The 23,279-nt window shown below is 41.0% G+C and overlaps 2 protein-coding genes and 2 non-coding genes across 6 annotated transcripts in view; 1 reads left to right on the top strand and 3 right to left on the bottom strand.

Moving 5' to 3' along the window:
• The window catches only part of LOC131132830 (uncharacterized), a 19,656-nt gene extending 3,370 nt beyond the window's left edge, over positions 1-16,286 (bottom strand). The window contains exons 1-5 of the mRNA XM_058078841.1: positions 15,668-16,286; positions 6,659-6,761; positions 3,523-3,585; positions 3,248-3,444; positions 145-1,012 (exon numbers count right to left, since the gene is read on the bottom strand). Coding sequence (XP_057934824.1) covers positions 145-1,012; positions 3,248-3,444; positions 3,523-3,585; positions 6,659-6,761; positions 15,668-15,739 — 1,303 coding nt within the window. The 5' untranslated portion in view covers positions 15,740-16,286. The remainder of the gene's footprint in view (positions 1-144; positions 1,013-3,247; positions 3,445-3,522; positions 3,586-6,658; positions 6,762-15,667) is intronic.
• Positions 15,773-23,279, top strand: part of LOC131132802 (uncharacterized) — a 31,433-nt gene continuing 23,926 nt past the window's right edge. Inside the window, exons 1-2 of one of the 3 annotated variants that reach the window (XM_058078771.1) lie at positions 15,773-16,011; positions 20,020-20,139. The gene's annotated coding sequence lies outside the window, so the exon portion shown is untranslated. The remainder of the gene's footprint in view (positions 16,012-20,019; positions 20,140-23,279) is intronic. The other 2 variants (XM_058078764.1, XM_058078781.1) reach the window with 2 other exon arrangements.
• trnac-gca (transfer RNA cysteine (anticodon GCA)) lies at positions 20,209-20,280 on the bottom strand. Its single transcript has one exon. It is a non-coding gene; the product is annotated as a tRNA-Cys (tRNA).
• trnac-gca (transfer RNA cysteine (anticodon GCA)) lies at positions 20,901-20,972 on the bottom strand. The gene has a single exon. It is a non-coding gene; the product is annotated as a tRNA-Cys (tRNA).

Here is a 23,279-nt window from a genome sequence, read left to right as displayed (position 1 = left end):
ATAAAATGTATCCTGGATTGGCTCAAATGATGGCGAGAGGCATTTATTTACTCAGGTAAGGAGAGTACCAGGCAAAATGTCAAGTTAATTATAGCTCGTGGTTACCGCCGCCATTTTTCCACAAAAATGATAATTGATGTTTACCTGGCTTTGGTCTTTGCTGAGGAGGATGAGGGTGTAGACGTGTTGTCCGGTCTAGTTCATCTTGAACCACCTCCAGAACCTTCTGAGTCCTCTCTTCTTCTGTAATTTGACCTTCTCCATTGGCCAGTCTAAAGAATTTGTCCTCTCCATCATTGGCCAGCTTGCCACTTTCCTCCCGCCTACTTTCTGTGTGATGTTCTGTCAGAGTCCTTGCATGTGTGGGCGTGGCCTCCACACTTGGTCGGCTGGTGACTGTTTCTTTGAAATTGGTGGAAATGAGGAAAAAGGAAGGGCTCGGGGTTGGGGGGGATTGGGTCGGGTCGCCAGGCGGGGAGGCGCTGTCCGACTGGGGGCCATTGAGTCGATATTGCGTCCTCAGGTTGTAGTCCTGATTGTAGCCCTGCTGCCGACGCACATCCCTGCCGATTTCCTCCCTGCTGACATCATGCCCGCTTCCCTGGCCCACAGGCTGAGGGCTTCCTGTGATGCCGTGCTCCGACCGGGCGTCCGACGGCCAGCTGACAAAAGAGTGGTGCACTCTGGGCTGCGTCCAGTGCACAAGTTGCGTGTAGCTCCCCTGCGGTGGCCATTGCCTGGACACCGACTCCTGTTCTTCGCTGTCGTAAAGATGCTGGTTACGCTTTAAGTCGTCATGGCGATGGAGGTCCGCTTTGGAGCTGTGGGGTTTGGGCGGGACTGGGTGAGCCGCCCGAGGGAGAGGCGGGATGAGGGCAGGGTTGGGTGAGCGCGTGACGGAAAGGGAAGACGACGATGAGGAAGGCTGGCACCTGCAGGCCACGTGGTCTTCCACGGAGATGATGGCTTTGTCGTAATGGGCCTTCCTGTTGATGTACTGGATCTTTATCACCTACACACACACACACACACACAAGTGAGAATCTCTTGTGCAACAAGCAGCCTCACGCTTGCATGAAGACGTTTCCAGACAAGCTGCTAACGCTTGGGAAATGTGGTGGCTTCCGGCCAGGAGTGATTTTTCAGATGTCATTTGTTTTAGAATTGACACAATGCACACATTTTGTTTACACTTCACAGCAAACTTGGACTTTTTATTGACCTTTTATTACTCATTATTGAGTAATAATAGTGGAGATGACGGATTTATAATACGATTGCCACAAAGGGCTGCAAACACAGAGAAAGTGGCAGTCTGGAGGAATAACACAATGTGCCCTCCGGCATCTGTAAAGCTCACAAGTTCACATGCCCTATCTTGTTTGTATAATCTGAACAAAAATGAGAGTGTAAAAATGTCACTTGAGAGTCTATTTAACCTGTTTACATTCATGCTAAGTCAATGTCCACATGTGCACTGGTATTTTTAAACAAAACAGTCACATTCAATTGTTCATTCATTCATGCAAGAGTTACTCCTGAATCTGATTAGACTGAAATCCACAACTACTTCATATTAAGAAGACCAAACACATACCTAGTTCCTTGTTTCAGCATACCCCAAAAGCTAACACCCTAAATGCCAGTTTTCTTTCACCTTAAATTATTTTTGTAATGTGAACTGAAAGCCAAAACTCATTCATTTTACTCACAAAAGTTAATGGAAGTGCAGTTCATTGATATATTACTGTCATAAAACTGTATAGCTAATGTCAATTTTAGCATTGCATCTCCAAAATGTTGGCAGGTGAGTGGTCTACAACAACAAATAACCTAATTTGAAAAAAAAAAAACAAACTTCATTAACAGAGGTGGCTGTAGGCAACGTCCTAATGTAGTTTTACTAACTCCACAGTATGGTAGTAGCTGCATTCAAAGTATCATGCGTGGCTTTATCTAACTCTGCATGCGCTTTAAAATGGTTATTCAGCTGTTTATGTGCAACTCGTGTGTTGCTGTGCTGTTTTATTTATATATGCTGACTAAGCAGTTTGCTCCTTACCGGTAGTACAACATTGGTTGTGGACTATACTTGTTAATAAATGACCACATGGTCAAAGTTTGCTACAAATCCCTTTCCACTTTCTCAAGCACTCCAAATCATGAGTAAAATTAAAATGGTAATGGTTTTATTTCATTTGAACATGCATCAGATTACAATTGAATGCATCACATAATCAGTTCACAGTTCCACATGTCCAAAAGGAGTAGGAAGAAGCAAAGCTTATTAAATCCTACCCCTCCATCTGGTACTTTTACAATCAGTAACTGTTACATTTGTTCACTTCCTGCTTTCCTAATATAGTTTAAGTGTTTTTTTTTTAATTATAGTTTTACTTGCAGAAAAGAATGATACATTTTTATAAATGACGAATGAAACAGATACATTTTTTACATTTTTATCTTTATTGCAGAAAGGGAGGAGGGCAAATTGCGGGCACTTGCAACTGCCTTTGGCCCCATGGCAGGTTATTTTGCAGTTAGTTACAGTTGTCCTGTAACTGAGCAACACAATACAGGACAAAATGATTAGTTTATGTGTAATATTGTCCAAAACTGAGACAGTGTACGACAACTCTAGGCAAAATTTTGCTGATTTTTTTCCCCTTCCTTTCTGATATAATTTAAGTTTTTTTTTATTTTATTTTTTTATATTTTTAAATTTTTTCTTTTTTGTCACGTACCAAAGTACGAGGTGGTATGACCATACAATATGTACAGCACATCATGACTGGTTCAAGACTCTTCATCCTTGTATTTAGCAAACATCAACTGCTTGTATTGTTTCTTGAATTGGCTCATCGTTGTGCATTGTTTGAGGTCCTTACTCAATCCATTCCATAGTTTGATTCCACACACTGAAATGCTATGGCTTTTTAACGTAGTCCTAGCATATAAGTGTTTCAAATGTAGTTATTCCCTGAGATCATATTTCTCCTCTCTTGTAGAGAAGTATTGGATGGCATTTTTAGGTAATTGGTTATTTTTAGCCTTATGCATTATTTTAGCTGTTTGAAGCAAGTTTAAGTATTTGTGATTTTAGAAATGGTGTCCCATGTAGTGAGCTTTTACAATATTTGCAGCCATTGGTAGTGCAGCGGTTGACAGTTTCCGTAGGATCATTTGCCACTTCATGCTTTTCACTAGACTCCAATTTGGTCTGGTGTGGTCTTGGTGTTGGGTTTACCTGCAGGTATCTGCTGGAGGTGACTGTGGGAACGCACTGCAGCAGCCTGGTGTTGCAGCAACCCGAACATCGCTGCACCTCCACGCAAGGCGGCCACAACATGAAGTTGGCGTTGCGCCGGTCCAACATGGACCTCGTCACTTCCATCACCTCCGTACGAACTTTGCACGCCGCCTGCTGAGCTACCTCAGCCTCCACTAGAGGGCAGTAAAGGGATGGTTCAATGTAAAGTTGACAATAGAATTAAACACAGTAGAATAAGAAAGAAATCCTACCGATACTTCTGATGTGTCGTCTTTGGGTTTGATTTGTGAGAATATTGCCATCATCGTCTCCTTCTAAAATAAAAAAAAAAAGATACATTTTGTCATTTTCGGTGTGGCATAAATTCGTCACAACTTTAACAAGCATGAACTTTTTTAGCCCGGATCATTGTTCACTGCACAAAGGAAGCCATTTTTCCTCCTTCTGCTGAAACAATTAGTCTATTTTTTGCCGCAATTTGTCTCAGCGCTGTCAAGAATACTGCTGAGGGGAAATATGAGCTGTTAAAAATAGTCAACGTGTGTGTGCATACCTCCATTTTATAATTTGCTCTTTCATTTTAATTATATCCCTAAGTGTAAATGAGAGAGGTTATCCTGGGGTATTTCTTTAATATGTTTCTTAATGAAGTGCCTGATGCTGAGCAGCTTGCTATTACTCCCAGAGGTTGTTTTCATCTGTGCAATTATTTCAGCTTGACTTGAGCTTCCTTTCTTCTTCTTGTCATTTAATTCGGTTAAAAGTGAGAGTACTTTGAAAGACGAGAGACGGTATGTGCTGACTCACTCCATTTTACCATCGTATTGGACAATCAAGTCAACACTTGATGAGGCATCAACTGACATCGGGCACCACTGTTGGCAACGATTCAGTAAGATAAGAAGCTAATTTGCATAACATTTGCATATGATGTTGTAAAATCGAAAAATTAAAACCTCATAGGAGCGACAAAAAAGTGAGTAAAGCCAGATCTAGTCATAAAATCGCCAAGTTGGCAAAACTGCCCCCAGTTGGTCTGAAGTGGAATTTGATGGGCTAGTTTTGTTGGATTGTTACATATTGGATTGTTACAACACCATTTGAGTTTACAGAATAAATGCAAAAAAGTGCTTAATTAGATAAAGGACCAAAATGAATTATGAAAACTACAAATCATCGGAAACATGGATGAATAATACATGAATTCTGGCCTGACTATGCGGCTACCTAAACAGGCTGCAGGGTCATTCTAACAAGAAATACAAGCCGTTTTTTTTTTTTTTTGACAGTTTGGAGACTTCTTGATGATGTAGAACTTGATCCATCCTACAATCAAACACATGTTTGTAACATATTCACCTAGCAGAGGCGCATAGGCAATTCAGGCCCACTATCTGGTTGCCTAAACGAGCTGCAAGGTATCTCAAACAGGAAGTATGAGCTGTCTTTAACAGTTTGTTGATCATGAGAAACTTGATGGCCCTAAATGTTCATGACTTTGCACCAACCAGAAAATAGCAGCAGTAATTCAGGCCGACTGTTTTGCTGCCTAAATGGGCTGCAGAGTAGATCAAACAGACGTATAAGCTGTATTTGACAGTTAAGAGTTGTCTTGATCATGTGACACTTGATGGACCTAAATGTTCATGAATTTGCAGCAACCAGAAGAGAGCAGCAGTAATTCAGGCCCGACTGTTTTGCTGCCTAAATGGGCTGCAGAGTAGCTCAAACAGAAGTATAAGCTGTATTTGACAGTTAAGAGTTGTCTTGATCATGTGACACTTGATGGACCTACGTAAATGTTCATGACTTTGCAGCAACCAGAAAATAGCAGCAGTAATTCAGGCCCGATTGTTTTGCTCCCTAAATGGGCTGCAGAGTAGATCAAACAGGAAGTATTAGCCATTTATAATAGTTAAGAGTTGTCTTAATCATGTGACACATGATGGATCAAAATGTTCATGACTTTGCAGCAACCAGAAGAGAGCAGCAGTAATTCAGGCCCAACTGTTTTGCTGCCTAAATGGGCTGCAGAGTAGCTCAAACAGAAGTATAAGCTGTATTTGACAGTTAAGAGTTGTCTTGATCATGTGACACTTGATGGACCTAAATGTTCATGACTTTGTAGCAACCAGAAAATAGCAGCAGTAATTCAGGCCCGATTGTTTTGCTCCCTAAATGGGCTGCAGAGTAGATCAAACAGGAAGTATTAGCCATTTATAATAGTTAAGAGTTGTCTTAATCATGTGACACATGATGGATCAAAATGTTCATGACTTTGCAGCAACCAGAAGAGAGCAGCAGTAATTCAGGCCCAACTGTGTTGCTGCCTAAATGGGCTGCAGAGTAACTCAAACAGAAGTATAAGCTGTATTTGACAGTTAAGAGTTGTCTTGATCATGTGACACTTGATGGACCTAAATGTTCATGACTTTGCAGCAACCAGAAAAGAGCATCAGTAATTCAGGCCCGATTGTTGTGCTCCCTAAATAGGCTGCAGAGTAGATCAAACAGGAAGTATAAGCCGTTTTTGACAGTTAAGAGTTGTCTTGATCATGTGACACTTGATGGACCTAAATGTTCATGACTTTGCACCAACCAGAAAATAGCAGCAGTAATTCAGGCCCGATTGTTTTTCTGCCTAAATGGGCTGCAGAGTAGATGAAACAGGAAGTATAAGCCATTTTTGGCCGTTAAGGGTTGTCTTGATCGTGTGAAACGTCATGCATTTAAATGTTGATGACTTGACCGCAACTATAAGAAGGCACATGTAATTCAGGCCCGACTATTTTGCTGTTGAAATGAGCTGCAGAGTAGCTCATGTTATTGCGACGTTGTTAAACGCTCTATGAACTACAAAATAAGGTAGCTGGATGTAAATGAAATCAAATTAATCATTCATTTGCCATACTCATTTAGTCAGTTGCTCATCCCGAAAAGTCAAAAGCATACTACACCGTGAGTCATCTTGTCCCGTTTTTTTTTGCATACGGTCCTCTCTGTGTCGCTGTTATGTCACTACTTTATTTATGGCTCATGATTAACGATGAAAGGATCAGCTATTAATATATGCATGTGTGACTTAGTTTCACTTTAGCATTAATGTATTTTTTATCAAACTTGCCGAGCAGTGTATGCATGACTGTTTTCTCAGACTTTGGCACCACAGGGACGTGGCACATGAGAGTTAGGAAAAGTAGCAAACTTCTTTTTTTTTTAGGTTGTTTCTATCAAGGTCACAGCTATTTTCTCAAGTGTATCCAAGATGGTTGCATTTTGCATTCTTGCCATTGCAGCCAGCTGGAGCCACGCCCCCTTCCCCCCCTAATGCTCACCTCCTACATGTCTGTCTATGAAGCGTTTTTTTGTGCATGTTAGTGTTTGTACCTATTGCACCAGCTTCATGCTGCAGCAGCATCTTCAGGTCGTCCACAGAGGAGATAGGAGAGTTTCTCACCAGGTCGACCAGCGACGCAGGGAGCGGCTCGCCCTGGAAAAACACAACACGTTGTCTCACTAAGTACATTGATTGGCATCGTGAATTTCTTCTTCTTTAAAGTAGGCTTAGTTATAAATATCATAACTTCCCGTACAAGTTTTAAATGTGTCCAAGTGAGGTTAATTGGTTGCCTTTAAGTCCAACATCAGAGCATCAGCGCTTAGAAAATAGTGGACCACTCAAACTAATTAGCTGCATAAAACCAAAGGGCCTGACATTTTACCACTATTTTCTTCAAGTGTAATCCCTTGGTCAGGCCTTTCTGGCAGCCCTAATGAGTTATTCTACGCTACTTATTTTACTCTATTTTATACCACAAAATATAAAGAACACACCCTTTCTGAATTTTTATTAAAATAGCCTTTTCTACACAATTTTTTGGCAATATTATTTGATTTAAATAAATGCTCCTTTTAATTATGCCATTATTTTATACAACAAAATATAAAGAACACACCCTTTCAGAGTTTTTATTAAAATAGCCTTTTGTACACAATTTTTTGGCAATATTATTTTATTTAAATAAATGTTCCTTTTGATTATGCCATTATTTTATACAACAAAATATAAACAACACACCCTTTCAGAGTTTTTATTAAAATAGCCTTTTCTCCACATTTTTTTGGCAATATTATTTGATTTAAATAAATGTTTCTTTTAATCATGCCATTATTTTATACAACAAAATATAAAGAATACACCCTTTCAGAGTTTTTATTAAAATAGCCTTTTCTACACAATTTTTTGGCAATATTATTTGATTTAAATAAATGTTTCTTTTAATCATGCCATTATTTTATCCAACAAAATATAAAGAACACACCCTTTCAGAGTTTTTATTAAAATAGCCTTTTCTACACAATTTTTTGGCAATATTATTTGATTTAAATAAATGTTTCTTTTAATTATGCCATTATTTTATACAACAAAATATAAAGAACACACCCTTTCAGAATTTTTATTAAAATAGCCTCAAATAGCCACATTTTTTTGGGCAATATTATTTGATTTAATAAACAAATGTTCCTTTTTATTATGCCATTATTTGATTTTATTCTATTTCACTTTGGTTTAGCACTTTGGTTTTAGCATTTTGTATGCACTATAGCGGGAAAATTGTCCAATTTGGAAATTAATTTCCTTGTTTATTATTTGCAATAATTAAATTCTGTAGTATTTTACTTTTCTATTAATTTATTTGATTAAATTTTATTTAAAATAATTAGAGCAAGGCATTAAATGATGCCTTGTCGGACTGAAAGAACATGGCTTAAATATTTCAACATTTTCATTTTGAATATGGGTCAAGCCCTGAAAAACTAAACAAAAACCCCCTGCAATGTAGCTGCCATCATTCATAATGTAACTCAAAATCATTATTTGTAGGGCTTAAGATATTATTCAGTACTATAATATGCATATAAATAGTTATACTAAAGAAGACAAATGTTGTCTTATGCTCCAGTTTCACTTCCTCCCACAGAGGAAACCATGGTTGGGATGTGTGTTGATGCCGTTGTCACTCTCTCTGTTGTCACTCTCTGGTTTGGCCACAAAGACACTTTTTGTGTGTGTTCAGCTAGTCCGTATATTGGATACAGTATCCTAGTAGCATAATAAGACTCGGAACATGAGTTGTATGAAAACGTATACCTGTACAGTGTATATTAGCAGTGAAGTAGTCATGTACTTTACCCTCGCCACTGAATGTGGTGGGAGAAATAAGACTGTTTACGCAGCTGCCGGGAGGAATTAGATTCTTAAAGTCAAGACTCGATAACTTACTGTTTGTCGTGCTTTGCTGCAAATGTGATAAGAGTGGTATTCGACAGGGATTACTGGACTTTATGGAACTTATTCACAGGTAGGATGTTCGGAATGTTAGTCAATCTCAACTGAATTTATTGAAGACATTTCTCATTGAGGCTGCACGGTGGTCGAGTGGTTAGCGCGCAGACCTCACAGCTAGGAGACCCTCCACCCTTGGCCATCTCTGTGTGGGGTTTGCATGTTTACTCTGGTTTCCTCCCACATTCCAAAAACATGCTAGGTTAATTGGCGACTCCAAATTGTCCATAGGTATGAATGTGAGTGTGAATGGTTGTTTGTCTATATGTGCCCTGTGATTGGCTGGCCACCAGTCCAGGGTGTACCCTGCCTCTCGCCCAAAGACAGCTGGGATAGGCTCCAGCACCCCCGCGACCCTCGTGAGGAAAAGCTGAAGAAAACGAATGAATGAATGAATTTTTCATTGAGTAAGTCCTGCTAGGGACACGCCCTATTGTGTGTCTGTAGCTTTAATGCTAATGAGCTGTGTTTGTCTGCATGTGAAGGCTTCTGTGCACTTCATCCACTCTAAGAGGTATCATGACATCCAATCACTTGTTTGCTTCAGATTAACAGATTTTTCTCATGCTTGGTGTTATAATAATATAATATATACAGTATATATCATAACATATAGTAGTGAGTTTGTGATGGCCACCAAACAGTCTTTCACATTTATACATTCATTCATTTTCTGCCGTTTATCCTCACGAGGGTAGCGGGGGTGCTGGAGCCTATCCCAGCTGTCTTCGGGCGAGAGGCGGGGTACACCCTGGACTGGTCGCCAGCCAATCACAGGGCACATATAGACAAACAACCATTCACACTCACATTCATACCTATGGACAATTTGGAGTCGCCAATTAACCTAGCATGTTTTTGGAATGTGGGAGGAAACCGGAGTACCCGGAGAAAACCCACGCATGCACGGGGAAAACATGCAAACTCCATACAGAGATTGCCGAGGGTGGGATTGAACTCGGGTCTCCGAGCTGTAAGGTCTGCACGCTAACCACTCGGCCGCCGTGCAGCCCCCCACATTTATACAAGGTGGGCCAAATAGTGACTGGATTGAAGGAAGCAGGGCTCAAACCACCAATACAAACCAGTCTAAAGTGTGTCGTTTCCTTAAACCAATCCGAATGAAAACCCTAACACCGGTCCCATCCTGCAGCTTCTCTAAGATGCATAAGATGACTCAATGAAACAATTGTGTGTCTCAAACGTCGTTCAGTATTGTCGCTGTCGTCGGAAGTGTCGGTCCCACTGGCCGCTCCGTCTCCGAACTCATTCACATTCACACACAAGCCTCCCTTGTTACACATTAACAACTGTGCATCCATCCATCCGTCTGTTTTCTGTACTGTACTGTATCCTCTCACAGCAACAACATGATGCATCATAATTTTAGTTAGCTTCCGGTTGCTAGGCAGAATTGCTTAAATCATTTTGGCTCCAAAACCCCTAAAAAAACAATTGGCATACACTACAGCAGCCTTGAAACTTATTTTTACACTTACATTTAATAAAGGGTTATTAGTCATTCATTTTCCATGAGTTTTAATTGGAATTGGCGCGCAGACCTCACAGCTAGGAGACCAGGGTTCAATTCCGCCCTTGGCCAGTTTGCATGTTCCCCCCGTGCATGCATGGGTTTTCTCCGGGTACTCCGGTTTCCTCCCACATTCCAAAAACATGCTAGGTTAATTGGCGACTCCAAATTGTCCATAGGTATGAATGTGAGTGTGAATGGTTGTTTGTCTATATGTGCCCTGTGATTGGCTGGCCACCCCGCCTCTGGCTCCGGCCAGACAGACAGCTGGGATAGGCTCCAGCATCCCCCGCGACCCTCGTGAGGATAAGCGGTAGAAAATGAATGAATGAAAAGTTGTATTATAATAGTTTAACTATAATTTCATTTCCATCTTCTCGTTCTGAATGTTCCTGTTTTCTTTTCTGCATCTGGTTTTGTCCTTGCGGTCGTGTCTCTGTCGTGCGCCGGTGGGCGGCGGCAGCCTAGGACACCTGGATGACTTTCACAAGCCATTGGCTGACCTAGTTAAGCAAACACACGCTGTTTTCCGCTTCTGATGCTTAACCACTGCTTTCCCACCAATTTATCCCCACGCGTACACAAGGAGCGGCAACGCACATTGTTAAACATGAGTGAGGGGTGCATACGCACAGACAAACAGGAACTAGCGGCTGACATGAAGAGAGCAGCCATAAAGTGGACACGAAGCTAATAATACACCTCAACCCAGCTAAATGAGCCTGTTTGGATGCCACGCTAAGTTAATTATTTGCTTTCCGCACCTCAAATATTGTCTTTATCCTCTCTGGGGCCGACATTTTTCCGCTCACAGTGTTGTTGTTTTTATTTTTTCCTGAAATAACTATATCTGTTGTTGCAGTGCAAAGGGGCTCGCGGTGCAGGAAGCCTGGAAGGCATGGAGAGATCTTATGGAATGTTTGTGGAGAAAGGTGAGGTGTAATGGAATGTAATTATGGGGCCAGTTGGCTGTTCTTACACACACACACACACACACAGTCATGTTTCCATCATGAGGACATCAGACTGCATGTATTTCCCCTTCATTTGTTTTATTGCAAAAATGCTTCTCAAAGATCCTTCATATGACAGAACAACTCTGCTGTTTTTAGGAACCTATTGCCAAAACAAAGATCCTTTACAGGACAGGTGAGCTCTGTAGTTTTTATGGATGTACTGCAAAAACATGCGTCAAAGTGCCTTTAAGGACCACCAAAACATGATCTCCTCTATAGGACAAGATGATGCTGGTCTTAAGAATGTACTGCAAAAAGTGTTCAGTCAGTATAGTACAAATAAATAAATAGTAGGGATGTCCAATAATGATCAGTGTTGATCATTATAGGTCCGATATCAGCATAAAAATGCCATATCGGTTGATATCGGTATCTGATTTTTTTTCCTTATCATGAAAACCGATATTAAAAAATTGCTGCATACAACACATGTTCAATCCACTACAGGGGATATGTCATGTTTCACATATCGATATCGGGAATTGAGAGTTGGACAATCTCGGCATATCGGTTTTCAGCAAAGAAGCTAAGTATTTTAACATCATAGGAGCACAAAAACATTTCTGTCCCCCAGAAGTGGCATGACAGAAAATAATTGAGAACCACTGGGCTAGTCAAAGATCCTTTATACTGTAGAACGGAGGCGCTCTAATGTTCTTAAGGGTGTACTGTACAGCAAAATCGCTAGTCAATAGCCACGTTTACATGGAACCAAATATTCCAATTCCATTCGGGTTATTTGCTCAAACGGAAAGAATGTAACCTTTGTATACACCTCATTCCGAAAGAAAAGTGCCAATCCGAATGAATATATAATCGAATTCACAGGGGTGGAATATTCCTTTCCCCAATCCGATTGAGGTATCTTGTACCCGCTCAATCGGAAAGTTGTGATGTTGGTGTTTACGTTTTACTGCGCATGCCCCATTGACTATTCTGGTTGGCATGTAGACACGCGATTGGAATATTCCTTTCCTTGTATACCATTGCTTTCAGAAAGGTCATTCGGAAAGATTCCATTCGGAGAGAGAAAAATTCCTCATGTAAACGTGGCTAATGATCCTCTATATGACAGGACCTATACTTCAGGACCTATACTATAGGACGCTTTCAAAGAAGTTCTATTTCATAGAGATCAATAAAAATGCTTTTTCTGGTCTAGCAGCCACTTGTTGCTAGGCAGAACTCATAAGGCGCCATTAATTCCTGCCTCATCGACCAATGAAAATGAAATAGCATCAATATAAAAAACACTTTTAATGCAGATGCCTGTCTCTTTGATAATGGTGCTCCCAACAAGAACATTCTCCAATGTCCTTGCACCAAAGACGGCTTAAAAACAAATACTCTTATCAGCCTTTTGCGCTTTTTCAATCTGACAGACACACTCACACACACACACTGACACAAGCGCATATGTCCAGCAACACATGTGCAGCTGACCATGCACCCAGATGTGCACACACACACACACACACACGCGTGCACACAAAGTCGTTGAAAATCCCAAGCAGATTAGTTGTTGTTCTTATGTAAAATGGATCAAGATCAGCGGCTGCCAATCACAAGAGCTAAACTCAAACACTGGGGACAATAGTCACATGACTCTGTTGACTCCGAGTGTGTGTGACTGTGTGTAAGGTGTCAACGGGGTCACTATTGGAGCTTCTATTAGCTTAGCAGGTTCCACAAAGGTCAACGGGCAGCGTTAACTGCATTTCCAATTGCTGTGATAGATAGACCAATGGCTTTAACTAGTATGACAGTATATACAGTACATACTTTATACAAGAATAAAGTCATAATATTCCAAAGACGTGTGATTTTACAAGAAAAAGTCATTATTTTACTTTTTTGGGAAATTCATCATCATTCACAATCCTTATGTGAAACATGAACGCAAATTTATTTCCCTTTTCTGTGCATTAAAACACAAAATGAGTTAATAGGAGCTAGCTAACAATACACGTCAGTAGGATACACTTATTTCGACTATGGCGCCCTCTAAATAAAACCTCATGCTGACGATAACATGTAATATTTGCAGTATCTTGCCGTATTTTAATGATTTCAAACACTACCGAAACTTCTAATCTCAGCGCATTGATACACATACTTATGCTAGTTCCGTCAACAACAGCAGCAGAGATACAGCGACAACACTTACAAATTCCGCTCTCATTGGCATGGCTGTGTCTTCCAGCACATGACGTGTGCTCCAGTCCTCAGGTAGAAAATGCTAACGGCAAACAAGCATCTTGTTGAGTCCTTGTAGCTGAATTGAGAGCTAGGTGAATGGCTAGCCATTAGCGAGGCGTCGTGTTACTCCACCAAATAAAAATAGTTTTTCATGTTAGCTAATACAATAACAATATTTCTGTAGCTTGATTAATATACAAGTCAGTTATGTAAACAGAACACTGTTTTTTTAGGGAGGTTTTTTTAGGCTTTAGCGTGTCTCCCATGACACCCGTTGTTAGCTAGCTCACATTAACTCCTTTTGCGCTAGAATGCACATAAAATTGAAAGATTAGGGCAAAAATTCCCCCAAAAGTGCAGTTCCCCTTTAAGGTATACGTCTGTGTAATATTTGACATACAATGAAATAGTAAATTTGTGATATGAGCATAAAAAAGAGAAATTGCAATAATAAAAATTTTTAATAATACGAAAAGAAAAGCCTGAATTCTACAAAACATTTACAAAACAATTACGAGAATACAATTAAGAAATTTTGAGAATGTCAGGATATGGATTTCAGATTATGAGGGGGGAGTAATTATATTATGCTGCACAAGGTGGGAATTTGACAAGAATAATTACAATTGCAATGGTATACAAGTCTTAGGATGACGTATTATATTACATATCATATCATATTTGACTAACAATGAAATAGTAAAGCAAAACAGTTTCCATTTATGAGAACAAAATCTTGAACCATGATGGGAAATATCAACATCATGGTTCAAGATCATGTTAATGATGTTTGACATGTGATGTGGTGTGCTTTGGCCTGTTAGCCTTTTCCTACGATAGACAGCATCTCCAGTAGATAAATACATACATTCAGAAGATGGATACAAGCAGCTGGATGGATACAGTACATACTTGAGTGTGTATTTGACTGCCAACTGGCTGCTGGCAAAAGAAGCAGCTGGACTCATGAGGCTGAATAAGGTGACTGCAGTGACATCATCATTGACGAAACACACACACACATACACTGAAAGTCCAGAGAGAGTGTATGTGATTGCCTTCGAGCTCCAGCAGAAAGCGTTTCTAAAGTCGTGACACTAAAGCTTAGCCCGGGGGGGTAAAGGGGGGGGGGGCAGGCAGTGATGACATGCACAATGTCACATACATGCAAGCACGGTGCTGGGCCACGTTTTACTAGAAAGCTTTTACTAATGAATACTTCATGTGTAGGTGAGATTGTCAAAACACTTCATCAGATCATCTTTTTGAACATCCAATGAGATTGCTCTGAGGTCATCCCTATGGTGCTCGCCACTACTAGGGCAGGGGTCTCTGATCAACGGGAAAATTTCACTGTGTTTTGTTTTGTTTCATTGTCCCACTTTGTTTGGCGGTCCTTGAACGCATTATAGTCATGTGCAACCTAGATTACTCTATTGTATTTTTTCACAGTTGTCTTTCTCATCTCATATTTGAGAATGCATAAAGGTACATTTTTGATGACGATGATGTTATAATCTTCTCCTGTTCCTGTTTTAGTTTTGCATAATAAGATATATTACATCATAATGTACAAGTACAAGGGAACACGGTACGCGGGTCAAAAAAAAATTGGGGACTACTGTATTAGGGAAAAAACTTTGCATGGGATCCGGGTGTGTTGCTATGATATGCCGTGATATGATATGCTATGATATGCACAAGTTGCATACAAATCTCACATAGAGAACTGTATTGTCACAAGTGCATTGTCTTTTTCTGTTTGGTGTGAATGATGGCAAAGAGGAAATGAGATGACTGTATCGTTAATACATCCCTGTCCTGGTTGCTCAGTTCAATATGTCTAAAAGGGTGTATGAAAGTATACGCCAAAATGTAATAATAACAACCAGGAATGCAACATATAGTAACATCTCAGACCTGACTGCTGACACTCGTTATGGGGAAGTTTGTAATTTATTGTACGGACTTGCTGTTTTTACACTTGTATGATAGTTAATTGACTTTATTTTGTGCTTGTATGCAGGTTAGAATGTTAAAATATTGACAAAACACGGTTAGTACATGTTTTGTGATGACCGCAGTCTGACCCTGAAACAGATTAAAGCAATTTCTATCATCTCCTGTAGGGAGTGTATGTATGTTACATGTCAACAATGTAAAGCTGCAATGAAAAGTCCTCACCTTCCATACCTAACCCCTTTTTCCTGTCTGTATTCCACTGTATTTACCCATTTGTCTTATATTTAAGGTGCCCATGACATCACAGACCTAGTCCACAATGTGGTCCAATGGGGTCTTACCTCAGCGCTGCAGAGCCTCAGTATCGTCGCTGAGAGCGCGGCCAGGAGCAGCAGCAGGAGCCACGACCTCATGTTGCCGCCCAGCCAGAGGAGCCGCCAGCGACCGGCTGGGCATTTAGCAGCCCGGCGTCCACTCTCACCGAGCCTCGGTCCCCGCTGGCTAAGTCCCACTGAAGTACGCAGTGTATATGAGTGAAGGATCCCGATCCGGGGCTGATGGCTCACAGGAGTGACTCACACTCCGGCGAGACGTGTGTGACTCTGTCCATGGTCGGGACAGGTGCCTGTGGGGGCGTTATGGTCCACGGATGAGAAGACGATCAAGATGGATCAATCAATGTGAGGTGAATCCAAACACACACAATCCACTTTTAACTCCACGAAAATCACAGTCCTCTTGTATGAAGTCCAACACGTCCAAAGATCTGTGCGTAAAAGTCGATCTACGTCCACGCGCCGTGCGTAAATCTATTGCAAATGCATAATGCGTGGCTTCACTCACCAAACCACCTCGGCGTGTGTGCGTGTGTATGTGCGTGTGTATGTGTGTAATAACGGCATGGACCTGTTCCGTCCCTCCCCTCCACGTCACGCTCACGTCGTTCTCGCCCTAAGCGCGTCTATTCTACTACTGAAGTCTTGGAAATCTCAGTGTCTTTAAACGCAACAGCGTCCCTCCTCGAGTTTAGCCCGTAAAGTTACACGCCAGAACAACCAGATATAGAAGAAGGGCTTTTCAAAATAAAACAGATTAATCAATATTCTTGCTTCTGACTAGTTAAATGTAAACGTTTTGCCATTGTCTGTATGATAATGAAGCAAAATATTTAAATTCGAAACATTTCAGGTTATGTCCAATAATTGTAAATGTTTGCGTCAATTAAGTTAAATATATTAGTTTTACTTTGAAACTTGCTATCCGGACGTTTAGAATTATAATTCCAATATGACGTCGCTGCTCAAATGTTCTTGAAGAGTCTCGTTGAGTGCAGGGCTTATCGCCTCTTATTAAGACCAACCCGCGGTCCTAAGAAGAAAACTCACCTTTCAAAATAAACTGGCAACAAATGTTTCAATATAAATAGCGTCACACTACACTACCGAATAAACATGTATACTACAATTACAAGACTTACGCCATGATATGAGACAAGGTTTTGAGAACTACTTTTAAAATGGCAAGAGTAAAGTCATAATATTAACATTTAGCCTTGCATGGAAGTTGGGAACAGCATTTCTGGTGGTCCCCCTTTTCAAGAAGGGTGACCGGAGGGTGTGTTCAAACAAGAGACAAATATGAACGCCTCCTGGACCCCAGGACTATATGTATAGACTGGGTATGTACAGTTGGGACAAGGCAGACCTAGAGCCCCCACGTTTTTATTATATGAGAATTAAATATCAATTTTATGGGGGAAATTTTGCACAAATAAAATTGTAAAATGAAGAAAAAAGTTGTAATTTTAGTGGAAATGTTCAACTTCCAAGGCTGCACGGCGGAGAGTGGTTAGCATGCTGGCCTCACAGCTAGGAGACAGGAGTTCAATTCCACCCTCGGCCACCTCTGTGTGGAGTTTGCATGTTCTCCCCGTGCATGCGTGGGTTTTCTCCGGGTACTCCGGTTTCCTCCCACATTCCAAAAACATGCTAGGTTAATTAGCGACTCCAAATTGTCCATAGGTATGAATGTGAGTGTGAATGGTTGTTTGTCTATATGTGCCCTGTGATTGGCTGGCCACCAGTCCAGGGTGTACCCCGCATCTTGCCTGAAGACTGCTGGGATAGGCGGTAGAAAATTAATGAATGTTCGATTTTCAAATTTTTTTTTGCTGAAAACCGATATTCCGACTCTCAGCCGATACTGATATGTGTAACATGACATAACACATACAGTATGTGTTGTATACAGCATTTTTTTAGTACTGATTGTCATCATCGAGAAAAAAATCCAGTCAACCGATGTCGCATTTGTATGCTGATATCGGACTGATAATTATCAGTGCTAATTATCGGTCGTCCCTAGTAATAATATTACAGAAAGTAGTAACTTTACCAGAAAAAGTTGTGATAGGTTGAGGATACAATCCTCATATGACAAGTCGTATGACAAGTTATTCAAGTGTAATTTTATGACAATTTTTTAAAAAATCAATAATGTGTTTCACCCTGTGAGAAACTGAGCCACTATGTGTTTTTGTCCCGACGAAGGCGACACTGAGAAGATAAATTCTCTGGTTTCCAAAGCAGCCTCAGACTGTTTTCCAGGAAGCTCACTGTCTCATTTCGGGGTCACGGCTGTTTCGCTCATTGTGGAGGTCAAGGGTCAATGTAGATTCTTCCTTTCTGCTCGGGGCGAATGGCGGAAGCAGACATCCCTATGCGCCTATTCCTGGATGATACAAATACACACACACACACACACACACAAGCTATGTATATCAGCTAGTGTAAATGTAAATGTTAACCTTTTACCTGAATGCACTCTGCGTACATGTACAAAAAATACATTTAAACCTGCCTGACTACAAATTACTCAATGAATACCGTCCCTGGTTTCTGCTTGAAGCTGAAAACAACAGGGTCTTGAAGGCTAACAAGCTTAAACTGGTTTTCACGAGACCAGAGGCAACATGTGCAAGTCTGTGTGAGGTTCAAGTCCGTCCAGACATCCAATTGTGAAGTCACGAAGGACTCAGACAGTCCCATTTACTTTAAAGAGGCTCTTAGGTTTGCTTATCTGTCTTCCATTCTTTGAAGCCAACGTCAGGCATGCCAGTCACTTTCTGATTTGATTTACCGTCATATGTTCCATATGTTTTCCAACCATCCATATCTCATTTTATGGACCTCCATCATCTCCTCGCCGTGCCGTGTGAGAGTGTTAATTAACTTCCTGTCCGATGCTCTGATCTAATTAGCAATTAGAGTAAATGTCTTCCCTTCACTTCCACTCGTCTTCTTGTCTACGTGGTCTCTTTGCAAACAACCGCTGCAGTACCATCAGGGTTCAAACTCGGGTCACAGACTTAACACACCTTTGCAGCTCTTTCGGTGCTATAACAGGAGACTTTCAAGCTAAGACTTAAATCTTACACTGAAATGTACACTGATTTATCCCCACGGCAAAGATTTAGGAAATAAAAGAAAGCTTTTAGATATCAAAATGTTCCATGAACAGAAGTATAGATTTTTTTATATTCATATATTTATTTGCATTCATTCATTCATTTTCTACCACTTTTTCCTCACGAGGGTCACGGGGGGTGCTGGAGCCTATCCCAGCTGTCTTTGGGCGAGAGGCGGGGTAGACCCTGGCCTGGTGGCCAGCCAATCACAGGGCACATATAGACAAACAACCATTCACACTCACATTCATACCTATGGACAATTTGGAGTCGCCAATTAACCTAGCATGTTTTTGGAATGTGGGAGGAAACCGGAGTACCCGGAGAAAATCCACACATACATGGGGAGAACATGCAAACTCCACACAGAGATGGCCGAGGGTGGAATTGAACCCTGGTCTCCTACCTGTGAGGTCTGCGCGCTAACCACTCGACCGCCGTGCCGCCCTATTTATTTGCATTGTAATAGAAAAATACAGGTAATACATGTATGAAAGGAATAGTTCTTTTATTTGAATATTTAATATTGAGAAATATTGGTTCTAATCTTTTATTGTTAATTCTATTGTTGTAAACCTCTGTTACTTTGACATGAGGTCATCTTATTTGTACGTCTGCAGCTCTAATGGATGTTAAAGGCCAGAGACAATGTCTGGTAAATGCTGAATTACACTCTGATAATGTCAACGGGTCATACTGAGGCTTATGGGAGGAAAAAAGGAAGTAGGCAGACGATGCTGTATGCGGGAGGAAAAGAGAGGAAGGTCTGAATCACGATGGTATTGTTGTGGGCTTTTCCCAGCGTCAACAGCAGAGGAAGTGGAGTGTTGTAGCTAAATATACAAAGGGCACAATGAGGTAGCAAGCGTGGACCATATGTGGAAGATGGCTGTCACCACAAGTGTGACATGCTCAAAGATGGGTACGTTGATATGGAGTGACTCAGAATTTAGACTTCATTAAAGACAAACTAGAACGGGGTTGAACAGGGGAACCTTCTGATCTGCAGTGGGATTTATTGTAGAAAACCTTCTGTGAGACCTGATCAGTTCTCTATAAGAATTTAATTTTAGGACACCATCAGGGCTTTCAAAGGAGGTAAGTAAAACTTAAGAGGGTACGCATATATAAAAAAGCAAATACATTCCTCATTTCTTGTATTTGAACCTGGGTACCAGTAGTCTGAATATTGAAACTGATGTTGTGGCTGGATATGATTTGTCCTAGTGGCAGCATGTACAAAGAAAACTGAAGTTGTCTGAGTATTGAGCCTTGTGGTACACCAGAGAAGAGTGGGGATGCAGTGGAGGAGACGTCCTCGAGCATAACTGAAAATATCATATAAAGGTATGAGAATATTAACTACTTCATAAGAATGTGAATTTGGGGTACCCTTGGATCGAAAAGGATTTTGTAAGGGGGCACCCAGAATTGAACTGGGGACCTCTTGATCTGCAGTCAAATGCTCTACCACTGAGCTATACCCCCTCCTCAACAATTTGGATTCATAATAGAAAACCTTCCTAAAGAAAAAAAACTCTAAACTTAAACTCTAATTGCCATTAATTGCAATTTAGAAGGGGGCACCAGAAGTTGAACTGCGGACCTCTTGATCTGCAGTTGATCTGACGTTCTTCCGCTGACTTGCACCCCCACATAGCAATCTGGGATTTACTGTACAAAACGTCTTTGTAGACTTGAACACTTCTCGATAAGAATATAATTTTATGGGTACCCTCAGATCTTTCAAAAGGAATTCGGTGTGATTTAAAAGGGGGTACCCAGAGTTGAACTGGGGACCGCTTGATCTGCTGTTAAAAGCTCTATTACTGAGCTGCACTCCCACATCAGCTGCTGAGATTTATTGTAAACATCACATTGGGAGACCTGATTAGTATGCTATAAGAATATATTTTTGGGTATTCTCAGGTCTTTCAAAAGGAATTAAATTTAGAATTTAGAAAGGGGCACCGAGGGACAAACAATGGAGTTCTAAATCTACAGTAAAATGCTTTATTTAAAAATGATTTATTGTTAGAAAACTGTCTGTGAGACTTGAAAAATACTCCATAATATTATGATTTTGTAGTATCCTACAGAACTTTGTAAGGGGGCACCCAGTGTTGAACTGGGGACCTCTTGATCTGCAGTCAAATGCTCTACCACTGAGCTATACCCCCTCCTCAACGATTTGGATTTATAGTAGAGAACGTTCCATGAGACTTTTGGCCTACCCTCATGTCTTTCAAAGACAGTTAAACTCTAATTGCCATTAATTGCAATTTAGAAGGGGGCACCAGAAGCTGAACTGAGGACCTCTTGATCTGCAGTCAGACGTTCTTCCGCTGACATAGCAATCTGGGATTTACTGTGCAAACCTTATTTGTAGACTTCAACACTTCTTGATGACAATATAATTTTGGGGTACCCTCAGATCTTTCAAAAGGAATTCGATGTGATTTAAAAGGGGGTACCCGTCGTTGAATTGGGGACCGCTTGATCTGCTGTCAATCTGCTGTCTCTATTACTGAGCTACACTCCCACAGCAACTGCAGCGATTTATTGTAAACATCACATTGGGAGACCTGATTAGTATGCTATAAGAATATATTTTTGGGGTATTCTCAGGTCTTTCAAAAGAAATTGAATTTAGAAAAAACTTTGTAAGGGGGCACCCAGAGTTGAACTGGGGACCTCTTGATCTGCAGTCAGACGTTCTTCCGCTGACTTGCACCCCCACATAGCAATCTGGGATTTACTGTACAAAACGTCTTTGTAGACTTGAACACTTCTCGATAAGAATATAATTTTGGGGTTCAAAATGAGCTACACACTATTTAGAAGGGGGCACCCAGAGTTAAATGCTGACTACTGAGCTACACCCCATTAATTCATTCATTTTCTACCGCTTATCCTCACGAGGGTTACAGGGGTGCTGGAGCCTATCCCAGAACACCCTGGACTGGTCACCAGCCAATCACAGGGCACATATAGACAAACAACCATTCACACTCACATTCATACCTATGGACAATTTGGAGTCGCCAATTAACCTAGCATGTTTTTGGAATGTGGGAGGAAACCGGAATACCCGGATAAAACCCACACATGCACGGGGAGAACATGCAAACTCCACACAGAGATGTCCGAGGGTGGGGATTCAAACATTCAAACAATAATTTGAAATGGGGGTATTCTGGTTTGAGCCGGACTATCCTTTAGGATAGGAACTAGACACAAGTGCAAACACTCCCTCCCCAGATTCAAGTCGGTGTGAATGATGAAAACACACGTACTCAGTGTGTACACACAGACGCAAAGCCAATCCAAATAGACTTCACACACACGCTGACAGGAAATACACTTTCCCAAAATGGCCATCTGGGGAAGTTTTGGTTGTTTTTTGTGTAAATATGCACAGTTGTGGTTTAGGAAAAGTCTATACTGAGATGTTGAAGTACGTCAGGGAAGGGAATAAAAAAAAAACACCCGTGTCAAACCCAAAATCTGAGTTATTTCAAGACCATGTCTTAAAGTTTTGAAACAAACAAAGGAGAGTCTTGATATTCCACTCTCACTTCCTTATTTGGGCATTATTTTTCCTCTGTACTCTTTATTTGTTCAAGTTCCAGTGTACTCAATGATGATGATTATGTGTGTTTTTGATGTTGTATATGGACTTCCATCCCTCCTGCTGTCACATCCACTGTCCATCACTGCTTCCTGTTTACATGAGGCCATTTCCTCTCGAAACACACAATACCAAAGACGTTGATGGTCTCTTCAGACCATCTGAAGTCACGGATCAATAGAGGAATAGAGGAAGCTGGAAGTCATGTGGTTGCCTTTTTGTTGCTCCCTCATCCTTCTTTCAAGTACATAAAACACATAAACACACATCACACAGGCACGGCACGCTAACATAGCTCTTTACTATCCCGCCAGGCAGGTGTGTGTTAATCTTCTAAATCCCATAATAATAGCAATCCTGGTCTTCCTATGGGTAGATCCACAGAGCAGCTGTACATACAATACAGTGCTGATCAAAATTTTAAGACCAGGAATGTACATCTTGCACTGTTTGATCTTAAGGAGCTTTAAAGCAGAGCGTCAAATAGTATAAATAAGAAATGGGGCCGTGACGTCAACTATTAAAGTTAAAGGCTGTTCCTTAGCCTGTAAAAGGCAAAATTTTGGGAATTGTTATTTCAACTACTTCAAACCTCCTTAAGATCAACCTGTGCAAAATGTAAACTCTCCCGCAGAATGATACAGTAAATTTGGTGTCCAATGAACACCTTTAGGCTGCACAGAGGACGAGTGGTTAGCGTGCAGGCCACACAGCTAGGAGACCCGAGTTCGATTCCACCCTCTCTCTGTGTGGGGTTTGCATGTTCTCCCCGTGCATGTGTGGGTTTTCTCCGGGTACTCCGGTTTCCTCCCACATTCCAAAAAGATGCTAGGTTAATTGGCGACTCCAAATTGTC

This window comes from Doryrhamphus excisus, chromosome 1, assembly GCF_030265055.1.
Source record: "Doryrhamphus excisus isolate RoL2022-K1 chromosome 1, RoL_Dexc_1.0, whole genome shotgun sequence".
Taxonomy (NCBI): Eukaryota; Metazoa; Chordata; class Actinopteri; order Syngnathiformes; family Syngnathidae; genus Doryrhamphus; species Doryrhamphus excisus.
Note: the sequence above shows the minus strand (reverse complement) of the source record. Positions and strands in the feature narration are given on the sequence as shown.